This window comes from Ranitomeya imitator, chromosome 4, assembly GCF_032444005.1.
Source record: "Ranitomeya imitator isolate aRanImi1 chromosome 4, aRanImi1.pri, whole genome shotgun sequence".
In the NCBI taxonomy this organism is placed as follows: domain Eukaryota; kingdom Metazoa; phylum Chordata; class Amphibia; order Anura; family Dendrobatidae; genus Ranitomeya; species Ranitomeya imitator.
The window spans coordinates 332,622,580-332,644,870 of NC_091285.1; the positions used below are offsets into that span (position 1 = coordinate 332,622,580).

General features: G+C 43.8%; 1 protein-coding gene across 12 annotated transcripts in view; it reads left to right on the top strand.

The window, feature by feature from the left end:
• The window catches only part of MLC1 (modulator of VRAC current 1), a 96,328-nt gene that overhangs the window by 36,527 nt on the left and 37,510 nt on the right, over window positions 1-22,291 (top strand). For all 12 annotated transcript variants that reach the window (XR_011320741.1, XR_011320742.1, XM_069764949.1 and 9 more), the window contains 5 exons: window positions 10,844-10,897; window positions 12,872-12,973; window positions 14,607-14,708; window positions 15,220-15,291; window positions 20,154-20,270. Coding sequence is in view for 10 of the 12 variants with exons in the window: in XM_069764949.1 (XP_069621050.1) it covers window positions 10,844-10,897; window positions 12,872-12,973; window positions 14,607-14,708; window positions 15,220-15,291; window positions 20,154-20,270 (447 nt within the window). In the remaining 2 variants the exon portion in view is untranslated. The remainder of the gene's footprint in view (window positions 1-10,843; window positions 10,898-12,871; window positions 12,974-14,606; window positions 14,709-15,219; window positions 15,292-20,153; window positions 20,271-22,291) is intronic.

Here is a 22,291-nt window from a genome sequence, read left to right on the forward strand (position 1 = left end):
GAGAAGTACCATGGGTCTGGTAGACTCCCACCCTAAAAAATCGGTACAAGACATCATGTTTGGGGGCCTGGAACAGAAAAAGAGAAGAGCTTTTCCTCTTAACGAAGCAATAGCAGCCTTAATTAAGAAAGAATGGAAGAAGCCCATGAGAAAGACTCTTTTAACTCCAAAAAGGAAATACCCCTTCGAGGAGGAATCCTGCTCCTTTTGGGAGAAGGCCCCCAAATTAGACGTAGCAATTGCTAAAGCCTCAAAAAAATTCGCCCTCCCGTTTGAGGACATGGGGGTCCTAAAAGACCCTATGGACAAGAAGGCAGATGCCTTTCTCAAAGGCTCCTGGGAGGCAGCGGGAGGAGGCCTGAAGCTGGCAGTAGCAGCAGCATGTACTTCACGCTCCCTGATGATTTGGCTGAACCAACTAGAGGGTCAATTAAAGGGGAAAACTTCCCGACACTCAATGCTGGACACATTACCAGTAATGAGAGGGGCCGCGGCTTTCCTAGCTGATGCCTCGGCCGACTCCATCAGGCTATCCGCAAGAGCAGCAGTGTTTGCTAATGCGGCCAAGCGCGCCCTCTGGCTTAAGAATTGGCCAGGCGACCTGCAAACGAAAACAAAACTGTGTACCATCCCCTGCGAAGGAGAATTTCTGTTCGGTTCCACCCTAGATGACATCTTGGAAAAAGCAGGGGACAAGAAAAAGTCCTTCCCCTCTCTGGGTCTCCCCTCTTATAGGAAGCCCTTTCGGAACAAGAGGTTTTTCCGTAAGAACCCAGGGAGAGGCCAGGGGAAATGGGAAGATAAGAAGAACAAAAATAAGGGGTTTATCTTTAACAAAAACCTCAATGACAACAAAAAACCTTCACAATGAAGGTTCGCCCCAGGTGGGAGGGAGATTATCTCTCTTTCTCCCAGCCTGGGAAAAGATTACCTCAAGTCGATGGATACTAAACATCATAGAATCAGGACTGAGGTTAACATTCAAGAGGTGCCCTCGTCCCTCTTTCAAGATAACATCCACAAGATCCTCGGCAGAAGAGCAGTTGACGCTAGAAAACGAGGTTATCAGGTTAGTAAAAAAAGGAGTACTCCTGGAAGTTCCCCCTCAAGAAAGAGGGCAAGGGTACTATTCCCCTCTATTCCTGAGAAAGAAGCCAGATGGTTCCTTCAGGACCATTATCAATTTGAAAAACCTAAACAACTACCTAGAGGTTCAAGCATTCAAGATGGAAACGATAAAATCATCTATCAAAATGCTGTTTCCTCAATGCTTCATGGTGGTCCTGGACCTGAAGGACGCATATTATCACGTCCCAATACACAAGGATCACCAAAGATTCCTCAGAATGGCGGTCCACATCAAGGGAGTCCTAAGCCACTTCCAGTTCTCAGCTCTACCATTTGGCCTAGCAATAGCCCCGAGGGTTTTTACAAAGCTGGTCGCGGAGGTAATGGCTCACCTCAGGGAAGAAAACACCCTGATCGTACCATATCTGGACGATTTCCTGGTGATAGGCTCCTCCCCGCAACATTGCAAGAGTCAACTAGATTTAGTGATTCATTCTCTAAAGGATCTGGGTTGGCTATTAAACCTAGAAAAATCCAGACTGGTGCCTTCTCAGGTTCAGGAGTACCTAGGTCTCACTCTAGACTCCAAAAAAATGGAATGTCGGCTCCCAGAGAGCAAAATACAAAAGATAAAAAGTTTAGTGTTAAGAGTACAATCTCTTCCCTCCATAACACTCCGTCAGGGCATGTCCCTATTAGGCTCTATGACCTCTTGCATCCCGGCGGTCCAGTGGGCCCAACTACATTCAAGAGATCTCCAATGGCAGCTACTGTCAGAGCAAATCCTTCTAGGAGAGCATTTAGACGGGCGGTTAACATTGTCTCCTCGCACCAATCACTCTCTGACTTGGTGGACGTTGCAGGAAAATCTTTCCCAGGGAGTCCCATGGGTAATCCCGATCTTGAAGGTCCTAACTACGGATGCAAGCCCCTCAGGGTGGGGGGCTCATCTGGGCGACCTAGTAGCCCAGGGCATTTGGTCTCCGTCCCTTGCAAACAATTCCTCCAATATGAAGGAACTCCTGGCAGTAAAATTTGCCCTTCAGGAATTCTTGGGAGTCCTTCAATCTCACCATGTAAGGGTGATGTCGGACAATCGGGTGGTAGTATCTTACCTAAATCATCAGGGGGGTACCCGTTCCAAAAATCTAATGGAAGTGACCAACTCGATCCTTCAAATAGCCGAGAGCAACCTTCTATCCCTGACAAGCCTACACATAAAGGGAGTAGACAATTACAAGGCAGACTTCCTCAGTCGATCCAGCCTAAAACAGGGGGAATGGGAACTAAACCCAGTGATATTTACCCAGATCACACAAAAATGGGGTGTTCCCAAAATAGATCTCTTCGCGAGCCATTTAAACAAAAAAGTAGCCTCCTTTTGCTCCCTATCTCCCCTGGGGAACCCAGTAGCTGTGGACGCTTTCCTAATTTCTTGGGGTCACCATCTGGTCTATGCCTTTCCTCCTCTCATTCTGATTCCAGCAGTGCTGAGGAAGATTCGGGAGGACGGGGCGTTGGTCATCTTAATTGCCCCGTTCTGGCCGAAGAGACCTTGGTTCTCATGGATGAGGAAGATGTCAATATCCGACCCTTGGGTATTACCAGGCCTCCAGGATCTGTTGTCACAGGGCCCAGTCTGTCATCCACGAGTCAAGAACTTGCACTTGACAGCTTGGCTCTTGAGAGGAAAATATTAGAAAGCAGAGGGTTCTCTTCGGGGTTAATCTCAACTCTGTTAAAAAGTAGGAAGCCGGTTACAACAAAACAGTACGGCAAAATATGGAAAAAGTTTCTGTCTTCTTCAGGTGCAAAAATAGGGAGTTCCTACTCCATATTAGAGTTCCTACAAAAAGGTTTGGAGATGGGTTTAGCCACTAGTACCCTAAAAGTTCACGTGGCGGCATTGGGAGCATTATTCAATTTTGACTTAGCTTCAAATAGGTGGGTCTCTAGATTCATCAGAGCAGCAGGAAGATCGAGGCCTCTGCCAGTAAAAGTGGTTCCACAATGGGACCTAAACTTGGTCCTTAAAGCCCTGACTAATCCTCCATTCGAACCATTACACGAATCTACAATAAAAACGCTATCTCTCAAAACAGCTCTATTAGTCGCCCTCACTTCGGCCCGCAGGGTTAGCGACTTACAGGCTCTCTCAGCCAACCCTCCTCACACACAATTTCTAGAGGATAGGGTCGTTTTAAAAACAGACCCAGCATATCTCCCGAAAGTGGCTTCAAAATTTCACAGGTCTCAAGAGATATCTCTCCCCTCCTTCTGTCCCAATCCTAAAAATAAGGAGGAACAAACATTACATACACTAGATGTAAGAAGATGTCTCTTACATTACCTATAAGTCACTAGAGAGAGTAGGGAGGATTCCTCTCTGTTTGTGTGTTTTCAGGGTCTCCGGAAGGGGAAAAAAGCATCTAAAGCCACCATAGCAAGATGGATCACAGACGCCATCAGTCTCTCATACACGGCAAGTGGGATGTCCGCTCCCGGGGAGGTTAAGGCTCACTCAACAAGGGCAGTAGCAACTTCCTGGGCGGAGAAGGCCGGAGCTTCCATTGACCAGATATGTAGAGCTGCTACCTGGTCCTCACCATCCACATTCTATAGGCACTATAGATTGGACCTAATCTCCTCTTCAGACCTTACTTTCGGTAAAAGGGTTCTAGAAGCGGTGGTCCCTCCCTGAATGTACTATCTATGCAATTCTCTCCGTGGTGCCATCATGGGCGATCAGAGAAAAATATAGTTCTTACCGATAACGGTATTTCTCTGAGCCCATGACGGCACCCGTACATTCCCTCCCTTCACTTATGGGTGCGCACATTTAAAGAGTGCCATAGTCTATTCATAATCTATTTATAGTTAAAGTCACGCGGTATCTTATTAGGCTAAACAGTTAAAATTTGCAAATGCCTTAGTAGTCTCCCATCGTTCTCTATGTAAACAAACTGATGCAGGAAAGTGGTACCGCCTTTTTATCCGTAGGTTTCCTGTCCTTGGTGGGCGGATCCCCTCTCTCCGTGGTGCCGTCATGGGCTCAGAGAAATACCGTTATCGGTAAGAACTATATTTTTCTTATCTTTCAGGATACATCGGGGGCTTATCTACAGCATTGCAGAATGCTGTAGATAAGCCCCTGATGCCGGTGGCCTTCTCATATATGATTTTTGGGGTGACAGATTCCCTTTAAGTTCTCTTTACACATTTTTTAAGCATTTGTTTGATATTGGTTTTTGGTTTTTTTCTTGTGTTAGGGGCTTTTTCGTAACATTTTGCAAATATGTAAGGTCCTAATAGTGATTCTTACAGCATACCAAGATCATACTGCATTTTCAAGGAACCAATCAACTGTAGAAAAAAACACGGACTGCAAATTCACGTGCACACGCTGAGTATTTATCAGTATGTGTAAGCCAAAATCAGCAGTGGGCAAAAAATGCAGAAGTGGTGACGTGTTTCTATTATACTTTTCTTTTGATCATTCCACTCCTGATTTTGACATACAAATACTAATGTAAAACTCACCAAACACTCAGTGTATGCACATGGCCTCATACATTTGCCTACTGCTGCTAGTCAAAATTTACAAAAACTAGATTCCTAGTTAATAGTGATGAGTGAGTGTACTCAGTACCTGGATTTTCCGAGCATGCTCGGGTAGTCTCTGAGTATTTTGGGCGTGCTCAGAGATTATGTTTGAGTGGTCACAGCTGCATGATTTGCGGCTGCTAGAGAGCCTGAATACTTGTGAGGAATCCTAACAAACAGGACGTCTAGCAGCCGCAAATCATGCAGCTGTGGCGACTCAAACAGAATCTCTGAGCACGCCCAAATTACTCAGAGACAACCCGAGCATGCTCGGAAAAACCGAGTACCGAGTGCACTCGCTCATCACTACTAGTTAATAGTGATGAGCGAGCATTCTCTGTAGTGCTCATGCAGGGATTCTTTGCCACGCACTGTAATGCCACAGCCATGTTGGTTCTGTTATTACAGTGATTGGCTGGCCTCACAACGTCATGAGGTCTATATCAGATCTGGCGCCGCCCTGCTCGTCCCAGTCAGCTCTGGACTTAAGGTACCTTCACACATAACGATATCGTTAACGATATCGTTGCTTTTTGTGACGTAGCAACGATATCGTTAAGGAAATCGTTCTGTGTGACAGCGACCAACGATCAGGCCCCTGCTGGGAGATCGTTGGTCGCTGAGGAAAGTCCAGAACTTTATTTCGTCGCTGGACTCCCTGCAGACATCGCTGGATCGGCGTGTGTGACACCGATCCAGCGATGTCTTCACTGGTAACCAGGGTAAACATCGGGTTACTAAGCGCAGGGCCGCGCTTAGTAACCCGATGTTTACCCTGGTTACCAGCGTAAAAGTAAAAAAAACAAACACTACATACTTACCTACCGCTGTCTGTCCCCGGCGCTGTGCTTCTCTGCACTCCTCCTGCACTGGCTGTGACGTCACCGCTCTGCTTTCCGGCCGCTGTGCTCACACAGTGCAGGAGGAGTGCAGAGAAGCACAGCGCCGGGGACAGACAGCGGTAGGTAAGTATGTAGTGTTTGTTTTTTTTTTTCTTTTACGCTGGTAACCAGGGTAAACATCGGGTTACTAAGCGCGGCCCTGCGCTTAGTAACCCGATGTTTACCCTGGTTACCCGGGGACTTCGGGATCGTTGGTCGCTGGAGAGCTGTCTGTGTGACAGCTCTCCAGCGACCAAACAGCGACGCTGCAGCGATCGACATCGTTGTCGGTATCGCTGCAGCGTCGCTGAGTGTGAAGGTACTTTTAGGCAGTATAGGGAGAGTTGCTGCAGATAAAGGGACAGATTTGGTGGTGTATAAGTTAGTGTGGTTATACCATATAGAATACACAAATCCAGCTAAACAAACAGTCCTTCTGAGGACTAATTACGGTGTATATAGGTATCAGTGCTAGGCAGCCAATGTATGTGGCAGACTTCATTGCATACAGCAATAGGGTCCATTCCATTAGTGTCTGCTGCTGCCTATTACAGATATTTACAGTATATACATAGCCCCAGGTATCAGTGGCCAGGAAAAAAAATGTTTGCATCTTAATCCTGATTATTTTCTTCAAAAGCAATCCAGAGCACACTGTTTATTTTCTCCATTAGCTTGTTGGCACTGCTGAATACAGCCAGATACTTTACATAGTACAGCGTGAAAATTCAGCTATTTTAAACAGGGGTTTGGCCGTCACAGTGAACACATCTGAGTGCGCAGAAAATTCTTCCATTTCTGTGCTACTGTAAAATTTTGTTAGTGTCTTATACAAATTATTGACACCAGTTTGGTGAAAAAAAATAGTTACCTACAGGGCAGATATTTTACACTGCGTTTTGTCCGCCACATGGGTCGCATATCAGGGCGCTCGAAATTGTGCCATTTCAGGCCTCCATTGTCGTTTTTGCTGTGTCCTAGCCTAGTTATTGACACTCGTTTGCTGCAACAACAAAAAAATACAGGCCAGATATTTGAACTTGGGGTATCTCCTTCACAGGCCTCACATCAGTGCGCTCAAAATTGTGCCATTTCATAGCTCCATTGCATTTTTTTGCTGTGTCTTAGCCTAGTTATTGACACCAGTTTTCTTGAAAAAAAAAATTTACTTACAGGCCAAATATTTTAAACTGTGGTGTTCACGCACACGGATCACATACAAGTTTACTCCAAATTCAACCATTTGTACTGAATGTGGAAAATATTGTACTCCATTTAAAATAGGCAAGGTGCGTAGCAAGGGATGGGAAGGGGACGTGATGGTGCTTGCAGAGGCCGAGGCCATGGGCAAGCTGAAATTGTGCCACAACAATCACCCACATCTTGCCTGACCTTCCTGTGCCAATTACTAAGGGACCTCAGCAGCATACCACTATTGAACCCAGAGCAGTGCCAAAAGATTGTTGGTTGAATAGCGGATAATGCTTTCAGTCATTTTGCCGCCACCACCCTGTGTTCCACACGGTCAGGTCTCAGTAGCCGTGAGTTTGGAGTTTTTCATATTCCTCCCAGCATGCTGAGCACCCAGAGACAACTGATCCCACACTTGGATACTCCGAAGAGCTCTTCACGTTTCCATTTGTAGATTCTGGCCTCTCGCCCGGTCCAGTTGAAGCAGGGCAAGAGGAGATCACATGTAGCGATGCCAAAGTATTTGAGCAGCCACGTTCACACGAAGGCAATGGTGGGAAAGTATCAGAAGAGGTCGGCGTTGATGAGACACAATTGCCAGAAAGTCAGGAGACGGACCAGGGTGCGGAAGTGGAGGACGAGGTGGTGGATGATATAGTAACTGACCCAAGCTGGCAGGACAACATGCAGAGCGAGGACAGCAGCACACAGGGGGAGGGAGGCACAACAGCCTCAACAATACAAGTTTCCACTGCTGGGTCTTCATCCTCAACTCTGCAATTCTCCAATGCAGGTTCTTCAGGGTCGACACTGCAATGTTCCACTGCCGGATGTTCAGCCTCAACACTGCAATGCTCCACTGCAGGTTCTTCAGGCTTACCACTACAATTCACCAATGCAGGTTCTTCAGCCTCAACACTGCAATTCTCCACTGCAGTTTCTTCAGCCTCAACACTGAAATTCTCCACTGCAGTTTCTTCAGCCTCAACACTGAAATTCTCCACTGCAGGTTCTTCAGCCTCAAGAATGCAATTATCCACTGCCAGGCTTCATCCTCAGCACTGCAATTTTCCAATGCAGGTTCTTCAGGCTCAAGATTGCAATGCTCCACTTCCGGGTGTTCAGCGTCAACACTGCAATGCTCTACTTCTGGGTGTTCAGCATCAACACTGACATTCTCCACTGCCGGGTCTTCATCCTCAACACTGCAATTCACCAATGCAGGTTCTTCAGCCTCAACACTGCAATTCTCCACTGCAGATTTTTCAGCATCAACACTGCAATGCTCCACTGCCGGGTGTTCAGCCTCATCACTGCAATGCTCTACTGCCATGTCTTCAGCCTCAACACTGTAATTGTCCACTACAGATACTTCAGGCTCACCACTGCAATTCACCAATGCAGGTTCTTCAGCCTCAACAATTCAATTATCCACTGCCGGGTCTTCATCCTCAACACTGCAATTCTCCAATGCAGGTTCTTCAGACTCAACACTGAAATGCTCCACTTCCGGGTGTTCAGCCTCAACACTGCAATGCTCCAATGCAGGTTCTTGAGCCTCTACACTGCAATTCACTGCATAGGCAAACAGTATGAGAGTACCAAATGAATAATAATGGGAACTTTGGTTTCAGGTGGCCATCCAGGACGTCTGTTCAATGGGTTATTGGGTGCATCCAAATTTGGAGCAAACCTTGCATTAACTTCATGGGCAAATAGTATGGGAGTACCAAATGAGTAATAATGGGAACTTTGGTTTCATGTGGCCATCCAGGACGTCTGTTCAAAGGGTTATTGGGGTGTGTGTAACTTTGGGGCAGGGCAGGCCTTGCATTCAATGCATAGGCAAACAGTATGTGAGTACCAAATGAGTAATAGTGGGAACTTTGGTTTCATGTGGCCATCCAGGACGTCTGTGCAAAGGGTTAAGGTACCGTCACACTTAGCGACGCTGCAGCGATACCGACAACGATTCGGATCGCTGCAGCGTCGCTGTTTGGTCGCTGGAGAGCTGTCACACAGACAGCTCTCCAGCGACCAACGATGCCGGTAACCAGGGTAAACATCGGGTAACTAAGCGCAGGGCCGCGCTTAGTAACCCGATGTTTACCCTGGTTACCATCCTAAAAGTAAAAAAAACAAACCGTACATACTTACCTACCGCTGTCTGTCTTCCAGCGCTGTGCTCTGCACTCCTCCTGTACTGGCTGTGAGCACAGCGGCCGGAAAGCAGAGCGGTGACGTCACCGCTCTGCTTTCCGGCTGACCGACGCTCACAGCCAGTACAGGAGGAGTGCAGAGCACAGCGCTGGAGGACAGACAGCGGTAGGTAAGTATGTACTGTTTGTTTTTTTACTTTTAGGATGGTAACCAGGGTAAACATCGGGTTACTAAGCGCGGCCCTGCGCTTAGTTACCCAATGTTTACCCTGGTTACCAGTGAAGACATCGCTGAATCGGTGTCACACACGCCGATTCAGCGATGTCTGCGGGGAGTCCAGCGACCAAATAAAGTTCTGGACTTTTTTCCCCGACCAGCGACAGCACAGCAGGGGCCTGATCGCTGCTGCCTGTCACACTGGACGATATCGCTAGCGAGGACGCTGCAACGTCACGGATCGCTAGCGATATCGTCTAGTGTGACGGTACCTTTATTGGCGTGTGTGTAACTTTGAGGCATGGCAGACCTTGCTTTTACACTCATGGGAAAACAGTATGGGAGTACCAAATGAGCAATAATAGGAACTTTTTTAGTTTCATGTGGCCATAAAGGACATCTGTTCAAACGGTTATTGAGGTGCATCCAAATTTGGGGCAGGCCTTGCATTCAATGCATAGGCAATAACTGTATAGGAATCCGGTGGTAAATATAGATGCTAGCCGTCAAAGAGCGGCCTGTGGATGGCATTCCACAAGCCGCTCTTTTACGGCTAGCATCTATATTTATCACCGGATTCTTTTGCGAACTCCGATTGAAGTCGCACATATACAGCGGGTCGTTTTTTTTCTGTCTCTGCATTTATTGTCTGATGAAGGTCATAAAGACCGAAATGTTATTGATTGAATTCACGGGAAATATAAAATAAAAACTATTATAACTCTTCATGACTCTTTGAGTGCCGGGATTTTTGTATTACTTTTGGACATAGGGGTTGGTAACCCTTTTCCGTGCACCTTATTTACTGAAGGAGTGACGTGTCAGATTATTTATAACCGTATAGGAGACCCACTGTTTAATAATGGGAACAACAAAGCATAGCCAGCTGATGTCTCTCTAAGAATAGTGAGGACCGACTGCTGGACCTTTAAGAACCTGATGGCCCTATAAAAATAGGCTTTGTGACTTTCAGTCTCTCCTTCATAAATGAAACAGGATGTGTCTGATGATGTGTCACACACCACATGTTCAGATAAGGTTGTAAAATGTTAAAATGACATTTCCCAGTGAATGCATTTGTCTTGGTTGCATGCAGTGCTAAAGTTGAAAAACGTATCAAAAACGTTACGTGTGAACATTGCCCAAGTGATAAAGGAGCATTTTTGTTTTTGGGTTATTTATTTTGCCTTATATACAAATTATTATCCTGGAAAGAATGTTCCTTAACATACTTTCCAGGAAAATGCCTTTTGACTTTGTTTTTGTATGTTTTATTGTGCGCCTGTAAAAGTGGCGTAAGACTCTGACAACATTGTTCACAGCAGTAACCTTGGAGACACAAATGCTTCCAGGGGTCTTCCCCATGATGTTCCCATGTCATCTGAGCACTGTTCCCATCGATTTCTGCTGTTTTTAGACCCTAAAAAGACCCCTGGGGGGCCGCAGCAAAAATGCTCGAGTTTCCCATAGACTTACATTGGGCTCGTTGCTCGGGTCGAGCACCTGAGCATTTCAATATGCTCGACCTGAGCAAGGAGCACCCGAGCATTTTAGTGCTCGCCTATCACTTTTTTCACTATAGTATTCAAAGCAGCATCTGGCAGCACAAAAAAAAGTAAAACAAATGCTATTTTGCTGGATGTTGTATTTCAGACTTTGGCAGAATGAGCTTTTCTATGTACATGTAAGAAGCTGATAAGTTATTTACGTTTTTTTTTTTCCAGTGTCTACCTTCTGCTGTTGTACATTTTGCCGTGCTGAAGAACAAAGAAAATGCTGTAAGTAATTTATTAAAATGCCTTAACTTTTTTATAATTCAAGGCTAAGTGCACATGGAGTAGCCATCGAGTTTTCTCAGTCGAAACCACTTCAGGAAAGCGCATCGGTGCTCAGTTTTCTGATGCAGCTTCATCAGTGATATTACTGCCGTTCTTATGGGGGCTTTTTGGCAATACTATGAAGTCCTGTTGTCGCAGATGCTCCTGAGTCAAGAAGATTTGCATGCCTCTCCATGAATCAGGCGCATCTGAGGAGTGGCGTTCACGTCCGTGTGTTACACCAGAAATTGACCCCAGTTAGGTACTGGAGTGAGAATTTTAATGTATGGAATGCCACAGCTCATCAGGAAGTAGACAAGCTGTGATGTCCCACTCTCGTCTTACCCAGTTCTGCCCATTTGGGAGGACCTGGGAGAAACTTTCATGAAAACGTTTAATCTCGGCACACATCGGATGTACCCTCTCCAGCGCTGTTTTCTTACACTCAGTTGTGGGGCCTCAGGGAACAGTATGTTTGATAAATGTTTGCCGACGTGACACTGTCCGTGTTGTGGTAGATCCGCACACTTGGCTACACATGGAGGTAGTCAATGGAACACTGCTCCTATAAGGATGCACTTGGTTTATTAGTACCGCATAAACCAAGGTGTGGTAAAGAAAATTACCCTCTGGGCAAAACAGCAAAACAAAGCAGTAGGACTACGTGCAGTCCTTGTGCTAGTGGAGGTCGGCCCACTCAGGGTTAACAATGTCCTTGCAAAAGCACTATGTTCACAAACATTCTCCTGGAGTCTTCCTCTCCAGGCCCTCAATAGCCTTGACTAACACTGGAGTTAAAGGGAACCTGTCACCCCCAAAATCGAGGGTGAGCTAAGCCCACCAGCATCAGGGGTTTATCTACAGCATTCTGGAATTCTGTAGATAAGCCCCCGATGTATCCTAAAAGATAAGAAAAAGAGGTTAGATTATACTCACCCAGGGGCGGTCCCGGTCCGGTCCGATGGGTGTCGCGATCCGGCACCTCCCATCTTCATCAGATGATGTCCTCTTCTGGTCTTCATGCTGCGCTCCGGCGCAGGCGTACTTTGTCTGCCCTGTTGAGGGCAGAGCAAAGTACTGCAGTGCGCAGGCGCTGGGCCTGTCTGACCTTTCCTGGCGCCTGCGCACTGCAGTACTTTGCTCTGCCCTCAACAGGGCAGACAAAGTACGTCTGCGCCGGAGCCACAGTGCGAAGACCAGCAGAGGACGTCATCCTATGAAGATGGGAAGCCCCGGACCAGACCGCGACGCCCACCGGATAGGACCGCCCGCCCAGGTGAGTATAATATAACCTCTTTTTCTCATCTTTTAGGATACATCGGGGGCTTATCTACAGCATTACAGAATGCTGTAGATAAGCCCCTGATGCTGGTGGGATTAGCTCACCCTCGATTTTGGGGGTGACCGGTTCCCTTTAAGCTATTTAAAGCCAGACCATGTGACTCTCCATCATGTGACTGATTACATGATCCTGACATCTCACAGGTCCTTTCAGGACTCTACATGTGGAGATATGATGGACCCCCTCCTTTTCGCTCTATGGAGGTCGACTAAAACCAGCCCATAAAATAACTAATTTTCAATAAACTGACCCAACACAGTGTGCTGGAGGAAACTATTCTGGTTTTACATCACTGACGCCATCATGCGCAGTGACACGTATCTCCCCTCCATCACTTCACCAGTGACTCTGTTACAGTGTATGAACCATGGTGCATTGACTGGCCATGGGTCTCCTAACCTGAACTTGACAACCTCATAGAAATATGCAGTTTGTGCATCATAGACTGTAATCAGAACAGTCTGTGATATATGAACATCTGAATGAAGCTTAATGCAGACTGTAGATGGACAGAGTTTTTGGCCTGTAAACCATAACTTATTCTGACAGGTTCCCTTTTAAGCAAGTTGTGTATATATTTATTTCCCTTTTAGATCTCTCATTATCAGATCGTATTTGTTTCCACATTTTCAATCACTACTACCTGTCTCATATGGTTTGGATGCAAACTTGCGATTAATCCAACAGCAATAAATGTAAGTAGAAAATGTATTTATATAATTATAAAAATATCTATTGCATAGATCTTGCTGGTGAAAAATACATATAAAAAATAAGATCAGTAAAATCCCTTAAATCTAGAAATAATGGGAAATGATAGAAAACCCTACAAATGTCATTTCACAATCTCATGTCTAAGTCAGATTCTTTAAATGGCTCTTAAAGGGAACCAGTGTTCCTCTTATGACTATTTTTGCACATATAGCTGTCAATTATTGAATTATTGAGTAGGACAACCCGCTGGACTCCTCCGCATTCCAGTTACACACTAACCTATATATCATTCTGCTCCACTGCTTCTTCTCTGTCTATATGCTGCCCAAAAACCTTGGTGGCCTCAGAAAGACCTTTTTGAATCAGGAATACCATCTAAGAACAATTGAAAACCAGATTACAAGAGCCACCAGAATATCAAGGAATCACCTGCTACATTACAAAGCTAAAGAAGAAAATAACCGGGTACCTCTTGTAGTTACCTACAATCCAAATCTGGAGGTGCTAAGGGGAGCTGCATGGAAATTACAACCTTTACTACAATAAGATGCCCGATTACAATCCATTTTTCCAGACCCCCCCACTACTGTGTTTTAGGCAGTCCCCAAATCTAGGAAGCATCATTGTCTAGAGCTCCCTGTCCTCTCCAACAGCTGCAGGTACCTTTCCTTGCAATCAGAAAAAATGTAAAACCTGTCCATTTATAATGATAATGACCACGGACAAGATAAAGATCCCCAATTCCCATCAGGACTACAAGATCCCAGGTACTTTCAGCTGTGACACTTCAAATGTTGTTTACTTAATTATTTGTACTAAGTGTCCAACTGGGGGTCTGTATGTGGGGGAGTCAGGGCAAAAGCTTAGAACAAGAATTAATTATCACCGCCACACAATATGAGAAAAAAGAATGAATCTACCTGTGGCAATACATTTTTGTCTCCCAAATCATAACATTATGGACATGAAATTACTTGTGTTAAAAGGTAGCTTCAAATCTCAGAGAGACTGCAGAGTCTGGGAATATAAACTGATGACGACCTTTGACAGTCTTACTGCAGGAATGAATGTGTCGCATGGATTTATGTTTTTTTACATCAACTAAGGAACTTGCCCCTCAGACTATGAGGGGTCATCACAACAGAGACCCTAATCACAGGACAATAAAACAATCCTTATCTAAGAATTGGCCCAATATTTATGGACATAACTGTTTATCACTCATGGTAATTCTGCTTCATGTCACCTGTCTTATCCATGGTTTTTTTTCTGTGCTATGTTGTGCATAAATTTGTGATTCTTCAGACTTTCTTTTAGTCTTTGCCTGATGAAGAGACCTGTGTAGTCTCGAAAGCATGCAATTTGTTACCATCTTTTTAGTTAGCCATTAAAAGGTATCAACCACTGAGGACTCTCAATTCTAAATATTTTTCTATCTACTGGCTAACACGGTACCAAGATATATATCATATGCTGCCCAGAAATTGGACTGCATGTGCAACGTTCTCTTTAAGGGCTCTTCTTAATAACAATTGTAAGTGCCTCATCCATTTTTTGTAAGAAGTCATAAAAAAGTAAAGACTGTTTTACCAGAATGATTGATTTTCTTTATAGATAAACTTCAATGTGATTCTCCTTATTCTTATGGAAATTTTCATGGCAACAACAGTAATTGTTTCTGCAAGATCAAGAGTAGACTGTTGTTCGGTGAAAAGCGTAAGTACTAATTTTCTTTATCGTGTACTTACAGAAGATGTCAGCAGGATTCAGCTTCCTAGAAAGGCTTCTATAATGCACTTCCTCTATTAAATCATGCCATCAGTTATGTAAAAAAATAGTTTTAATATCGCCATATGTAAATTAGCTTGAGTAGTTACAGGGCTGAACCTCATCCTGGGGCAATCGAGCAGAATCTGCAATGGTCAGGCCCAAAGAGGTTGACGGACAGGAGAGTTTTATCTGCATTCAGCAGATTTATGACCACAGACAACAATAAAGCTGAATGTGTTGGAAAACAAAAACAAAACAACCTGGAAAAATAGATAAACTGTGCAAAATGCTTAATGGAACCTAACTGTGCAAGAAATTTCCCTTCCCCCCCCCCCCCCCCAATATATTTATTTAAAATTTTAAAAAAATTACTTATAGGTAGAAAACTCAAAATCACACTTGGATGCTGTGTAAGGCTTTTTTATATAGTGATTTTGAAATTCTTTTTATTCTCTAGGGGACTGCCTGTGGAAGTTCAAGCAATCTACGTAGTGTACAGTTCCCTGCTCAAACAATTAAGTCCTACTCTGTAAGACAAATCCATTATCATTGGTTGAAAATGTTTGTTTTTTCCTTACTTTTAATTTACAAAAAAACACACTGTTTATACAATGTATACGCTCTTCAACAATGATTCACCAAGAAGAAAAAGTAATGGAATTATAGAAGTCACAGGATCGATAGACATAATAATAAATTGCAAATGATGGGATATGGAAACCAAATTTTCAAAACATTTTGATTTATTCAGTGTCAAGTATGAGTGCAACATTCAGAAATACACACACTTACAAGTCCTGACTTGTATAAATGAGATTATTAATGTTTGTTTGAGGAATGTTCTGCTACACTGGGTAAATCATCAAGATCAGCTGCTGGCAGCTCCCTTTGATATTACTGAGCAATGAGATCCCAGATGTTCTCTATGGGAAATAGGTACAGAGATACTACAGACCATTTTAGTAGGTTTAGGCCGTGTATGCTACTTAAATTTGCAAGAGCAACATTAGGTCTGGTGTTGTGTTGAAAAACAGCTCCTGGGACACTTAGGGTATGTGTCCACAGGCCGGATTACATCCGGAATAGCTGCAGATTGAAAGCTGCGTACAACCGCAGCATCCAGATGTTACAGCATAGTGGAGGGGATTTTATGAAATCCCGTCTGCACTATGCGTGTGAACATGCACCCGGCGGCCCTGCATTTCCAGACATGCGGCACGTCTTTTTAGATCACAGCATGTCTGTGTACCTTGCGGCAAGGTAAAACACAGGGCCCTATAAATGGGGTGCGGAGATTCCGGATGGGTGCAATGAACACACCTGGAATCACCGCGCGTACAGAAGGGGCGGCGCTTTGGGCGGAGCAAGTTTTCCGCAATCCGGATAGTGGAAACATACCCTTAGGAAAAATGACCTTACCGCTGATGTCAGACTTAAAGGGGTGTTCTCAAGTTCTTTAGTTGCTTTAATTAGACAAATGACAAATGAAAAGAAAGCAAGTTTGCAATTGGCTTGCTTTTTCTACTGCTGTCATACTCCTGCAATTAACACTTTTGTCTTCTATAGTTCAGAACTCGTTTCCATGGTGCCCGACCTCTAGAGCCTGACGAAGTGTGCACAGTAGCTACATTTCAGAAGAGAGGTTGATTCTTAACTTCCTAGCTACCTTTTTCCAGCCGATTGATTCCTATACAGCGATTATCTTCCTGTTCCTCTTGCAACAAAACCAGGTCACAGCTTTCATAGCAGGTGTTAATCATGGCTATCCTCCCTGTCCTGAGCTGTATGCTTGTTCAAATGTTTTGTTTTCTCTGTATAAACATAGTGATAGCAGTGTAGACTCAGAGCAAATTGGTAGCTGAGTGTGTTACAGCAGGCATTCTGCTGAGCTTTATATTTCTACTAATAGTAAAGTTTTTCTCTTTACCATATGTCATTCATGGAGGAGAGCCCGCTCTGCCAGGAAGTAGCAAAACTGCCCTGCTCTTAGCTGCTCAAGAGACAACTTGAATATACACCTTTAATTCGTTATATACTCCAAGTGAAATTGGACATCACATACATAAGGCTACTTTCCCACGATGAGTATTTAAGTTTTTGATGTTGTAATTTTTTTGCAGCATTTCTGTTCCTATTAGCTAAATTGTTTCATTGTGTGTTTTGAGTATTTTTTACATGTGTCTTTATCATGTTTGTGACTCTGACTTTTGTCTCTTTTTGGAATGTCATGTTCTTTATACTTTATTTATGTAGTTGTGTGGGTTACATGTGTTTTTAGTGCATTTCTACAGCAGAAATACACTTAACATGTGTTTTTAATGTTTTCTTTACCAGAGTTTCCTCAGCTAATTCATTGCTGTGGGGAAAATCTGCAAATAAAACTCAGCTTACACATAAAAGAAGTTGACATGTTGCAGATTTAAAAAACATATCACAGGTTAGTTTACACTGTTTTAGAAATTCTCTATATCTCATCTACTGAATAATTCAAAATTAATGATTATTTGCATATTTTTATCATTTGCAATTATTGTCTACCGATCCTGTAATTTCCATAACTCAATCTCAATGACTTATCCTTCTTGGTGCTGCAATTTCAATGTTGAAGAGTGCATTTTGTTTAATAATTAGAATAATCTTCTTTACTAAGTTGTTATATATTTTTAGTTACAGTTTTTACCTGTTACTGGACATCCCATTCTGAATGCCTCCAACTTGCTGAATAAAATAAAGAATTACTTACCTCCAGGACCCACATCACTGCTCCTCTCTAAGCGCTGTCTCCTGGCGATTTCATGACAATCTTTATGTAACGTGTGCACTGCAGCCGGTCAGTGGCCGCTGATAGGTTGCAATGTTCATGTAACATAAATATTGTTATGATAATGGCAAGGGAAACAGCTCTCTAAATGGAGGAATGGCGCTAGTCCAAGAAGTACTGAAAGTTTTTGTGAGGAAATGGCCACTTACAAAAGACTATAGGACAAATGGACATAGAGCGGAGTCAACAGCTATAAGAGCTAGAGACTTTTTCCAGCACGGAGCACTGGTTGCGTCGATATTGTTGTATTTTATTAGATACTTTCTTGCTGTGTTTTATTAGTGGTTTGCTTTGCTCGTCAGTTCATCCTCAGGAATCAATGTTTAAGTTCAGTGACAGTAGACAGAGGAAGACGAGCAGGCTGAATCTTATGTATACCTAAAGGTACCGTCACACTCAGCAACTTTGCAACGAGAACGACAACGATCCGTGACGTTGCAGCATCCTGGAGAGCGATCTCGTTGTGTTTGACACTCAGCAGCAATCTGTATCCCGCTGTTATATCACTGGTCGGAGCTAGAAGTCCAGAACTTTATTTGGTCGCTAGATCGGCGTGTATCGTCATGTTTGACATCAAAAGCAACGACGCCAGCAACGTTTTTACATGGAGCATGGAACGATAAGTGAGTCGCCGTTACGTCACTGGATCACTCCTGCATCATTCTGGAGTTGCTGTGTTTGACGTCTCTACAGTGACCTAACAGCGACGCTCCAGCGATCTAGTTTAGGTCGGATCGTTTTCTATATTGCTGGAGCGTCGCTTAGTGTAACGGTACCTTAAGGCCAGACAGGAGATTGATAAAAGTAAATGTAAACAAATCGTCCTATCAATCCATTGTTCTTCCCGCCTAGGCCCATTGTGTGGATGGAGATAGTAGACCCAGACCGTCACCACAGGGGGTCACATTCAGTCCCAGGTGATGGAATATGCTTCATTCTGTGGGCTAAAAAAATGTTTAAGGGGGAGAGAGAAAAAGTGTTGAATCAGGCAGTTGTTGGAGTGACTTCGAAGGGAGAGGATCCAAGCTGGAAAGGATGGATGATCTATGGAGTTTTGGAGATTGATTGTTGGCTGGAGGGGTATCCATGAGCTACTGTTGTGATATCCATCATCTGGAGGAACATAGGCTGTGACTGCCCACTATACCGGCTGGAGATGCCAAAAGCTGTGGGACAACCAAAAGTTGGGAAACAGTGGGTATCGTATGGTACAGGGCCAGTGGAACTACTGATCTCAGATTGGGAACTTGTGGACTGAAGACATTGTATGGTGGCCATCTACTTCGATTTGTTGTACAACCATGGATGTGTGGAATAAAAATAGTTGCATCATTAACCTGCCTAGGTGATTTTTATAACCCACAACCTCAGATCTTCACAGTATGGTTGTAGAAAATATATATATTTAGCACATTGGGGGAGGGGGCATTCAAAATGGTGCATCCAGTAATGGATAGTCCCTTTTTTAAAGTAAAAATGTACAATTTCATTAAGATGAACTACCGTATATACTCATGTATAAGCCGAACCAGTATAAGCCGAGGCACCTAATTTTGCCATGAAAACCTGGGAAAACATATTGACTCGAGTATAAGCCAGATACACATTGTCCCCTCATCCCTATCCTGGTATGCATGGCTCCTCATCCCTATCCTGGTATGCATGGCTCCTTATCCCCATCCTTGTCCTCATGCCTTCTTATCACCTTCCTTGTCTGCATGGCTCCTTATCCCCATCCTTGTATGCATGGCTCCTTATTCCCATCCTTGTCTGTATGGCTCCTTATCCCCATCCTTGTCTGCATGGCTCCTTATCCCCATCCTTGTATGCTTGTTCCCTTATCCTATCCCTGTATGCATGTTCCCTTATCCCCATACTTGTATGCTTGTCCCCTTATCCCCATTCTTGTATGCATGGCTCCTTATTCCCATCCTTGTATGCATGGCTCCTTATTCCCATCCTTGCATGCATGGCTTCTTATCCCCATCCTTGCATGCATGGCTCCTTATCCCCATCCTTGTCTGCATGGCTTCTTATCCCCATCCTTGTCTGCATGGCCCCTTATCCCCGTCCTTGTCTGCATGGCTCCTCATCCCCATCCTGGTATGTATGGACATCTTACTTGCCTTCCCTGCGCGCCCTTGTAGCATCTTGTTCCGGCACCAGCAGCTCCTGAGGTCGAGTGATCATGTGTCCCTGCTCATTAGGGAAATGAATATTCACCTCTCTCCACGCCTATGTACTCCCAGTGTAATGAATATTCATTTCTCTTTAGCAGCGGGCACAGGTTTTAGCCGCAGCTGCCGGCTTCTGCCTCCTGTGACCCTCTGCTCTGCCGCTCCCTCTCCCCGCCGTCTTCTGGGACAATGACTCGTGTATAAGCCGAGAGTCACGTTTTCTGCCACAAAAAGTGCTTAAAAACTCGACTTATACACGAGTATAGATGATAGTTTATATATTGTGCTCATGTTACAACACAGTTTTATGTACACCATAAAGGTGTCTGAATTATCATATGCTTTTACCAGTTGGTCAGTATGTTTAATACTTTCCTCTTTTATATTTCCCAGATCGTTGAGGTGGTTATTGGAATTTCTGCTGTGTTTGGAGGTGTTATCGCATTACACATTGATGCTTTAATATATAGTCCTTACTTATATGTCTCAATTTTTTGGGTACTAGCAGCTGTGAGTATATTATTATTAATCATTTCTCCCTTTTTATGTACACACCCTTACATATTTATACCAAAATGTCTTAAAATCCAAGATAATCTGGACCACCAAGGTGTTGGATTTAATAACGTGTTAACCATCACACGTCACGTATAGTTTAAAGAGCATAAAAAGTTCATGGAGTGGCAGCGTTATTACGACGCGTTTCGACTTGATGTCTTAATCATGGCTAGTCTGAACTGGGACTGAACAATGTCTTATATCCCTCATTCCTTAAGGCAGCATCCCTGCAGCCAATTACCTTGATTGCCTCCCAGTATAACACCTATGGTATGCCGCAATGTTAAATGTTCTATATTAAGAACCATACAACATGAAAGAGAAAAAAAGAAAGAAAAAACAATGAAAATACAAACTGAATTAAGCACAACACAATTAAAAATCTTCATATGCTTCTTACGAAGCCACTCCTTCGTTGCCCGGGCGGTGTGCTTGGGATCATAATGCTGAAAGATCCACGTTTCATTTTCAATGCCGTTGCTGATGGAAGGAGGTTTGCACTCAAAATCTCACGATACATGGCCTCATTCATTCTTTCATGTACACGGATCAGTCGTCCTGGTCCCTTTGCAGAGAAACAGCCCCAAAGTATGATGTTGCCACCCCCATGGTTCACAGTAGGTATGGTGTTCTTTGGATGCAACTCAGCATTCTGTCTCCTCCAAACACGACAAATTTTTTTTCTACCAAACAGTTCTACTTTGGTTTCATCAGACCATACGACATTGTCCCAATACTCTTCTGGATAATCTAAATGCTCCCTAGCAAACTTCAGATGGGCCCGGACATGAACTGGCTGAAGCAGGGGAGACACGTCTGGTAGCATAGTGTGTTACTGATGGTAGCCTTTGTTACAGTTGTCCCAGCTCTATGCAGGTCATTCACTAGGTCCTCCGTGTGGTTCTGGGATTTTTGCTCATTGTTCTTGTGATCATTTTGACCCCACCATAGTGTAGTTTGGAGTGACTGTTTGAGGTTGTGGACAGGTGTCTTTTATACTGATATCAAGTTCAAACAGGTGCCATTACTACAGGTAATGAGTGGAGGACAGAGAAGCCAGCCTCTTAAAGAAGAAGTTACAGGTCTGTGAGCCAGAAATCTTGCATGTTTTAGGTGACCAAATACTTATTTTCCACCACATTTTGCAAAATAAATCTTGCCAAATCAGACAAGGTGATTTTCTAGATTTGTTTTCTCATTTTGACTCTCATAGTTGTGGTCTACCTATGATGTCAATTACAGGCCTCCCTCATCTTTTTAAGTGGGAAAACTTGCACAATTGGTGGCTGACTAAATACTTTTATTTCCCACTGTATGTGTGTTTGTGTAATAAATATATATATGTGTATATACAGCAGGTATTGAACATGATATATTTCTAAAGGTGCTATTGACATGAAATTCTCATCAGACGTTGGTAGCGAAACCGTTCAATCCATACAGGGAAACAAATGAAACCATGGATCTATAACCTGTGTGTAATAATGGGAAATGTCACAGGGAAAAATTATTGAACAATCAGAGGTGCAGAAAGCAATGGAAAGTCATGATATCAGCTGAAATCTATCAGTAATTTGGAAGCAATCCTGCCAGTTAGTGAAAAATATCAACTGATTCAACTGATGGCCTATAAAGCAGTGACTCATTCCTTGGTACCACACAAGAAATATCTCATGATGGGTAAAACCAGTTAGCTGTCTCAAGACCTATACAACCTTATTGTTACAAAAGATCCTGATGGCATTTGTTACAGAAGAATTTAGAAACCACTGAAGGTTCTAGTGAACACTATTGAGTCCATAATCTGGAAGTGTAAAGAACATAATTTCACCATAAACCATCCACAACCAGGTTCTCCCGGCAAGACTTCAGATCGAATGGAAAAAAATTATCAGAGAGTTGTCCAAGAGTCAAGGACCACCTCTGGAGAGCTACAGAAAGAACTGGAATCAGCAGGTACAGTTGTTTCAAAG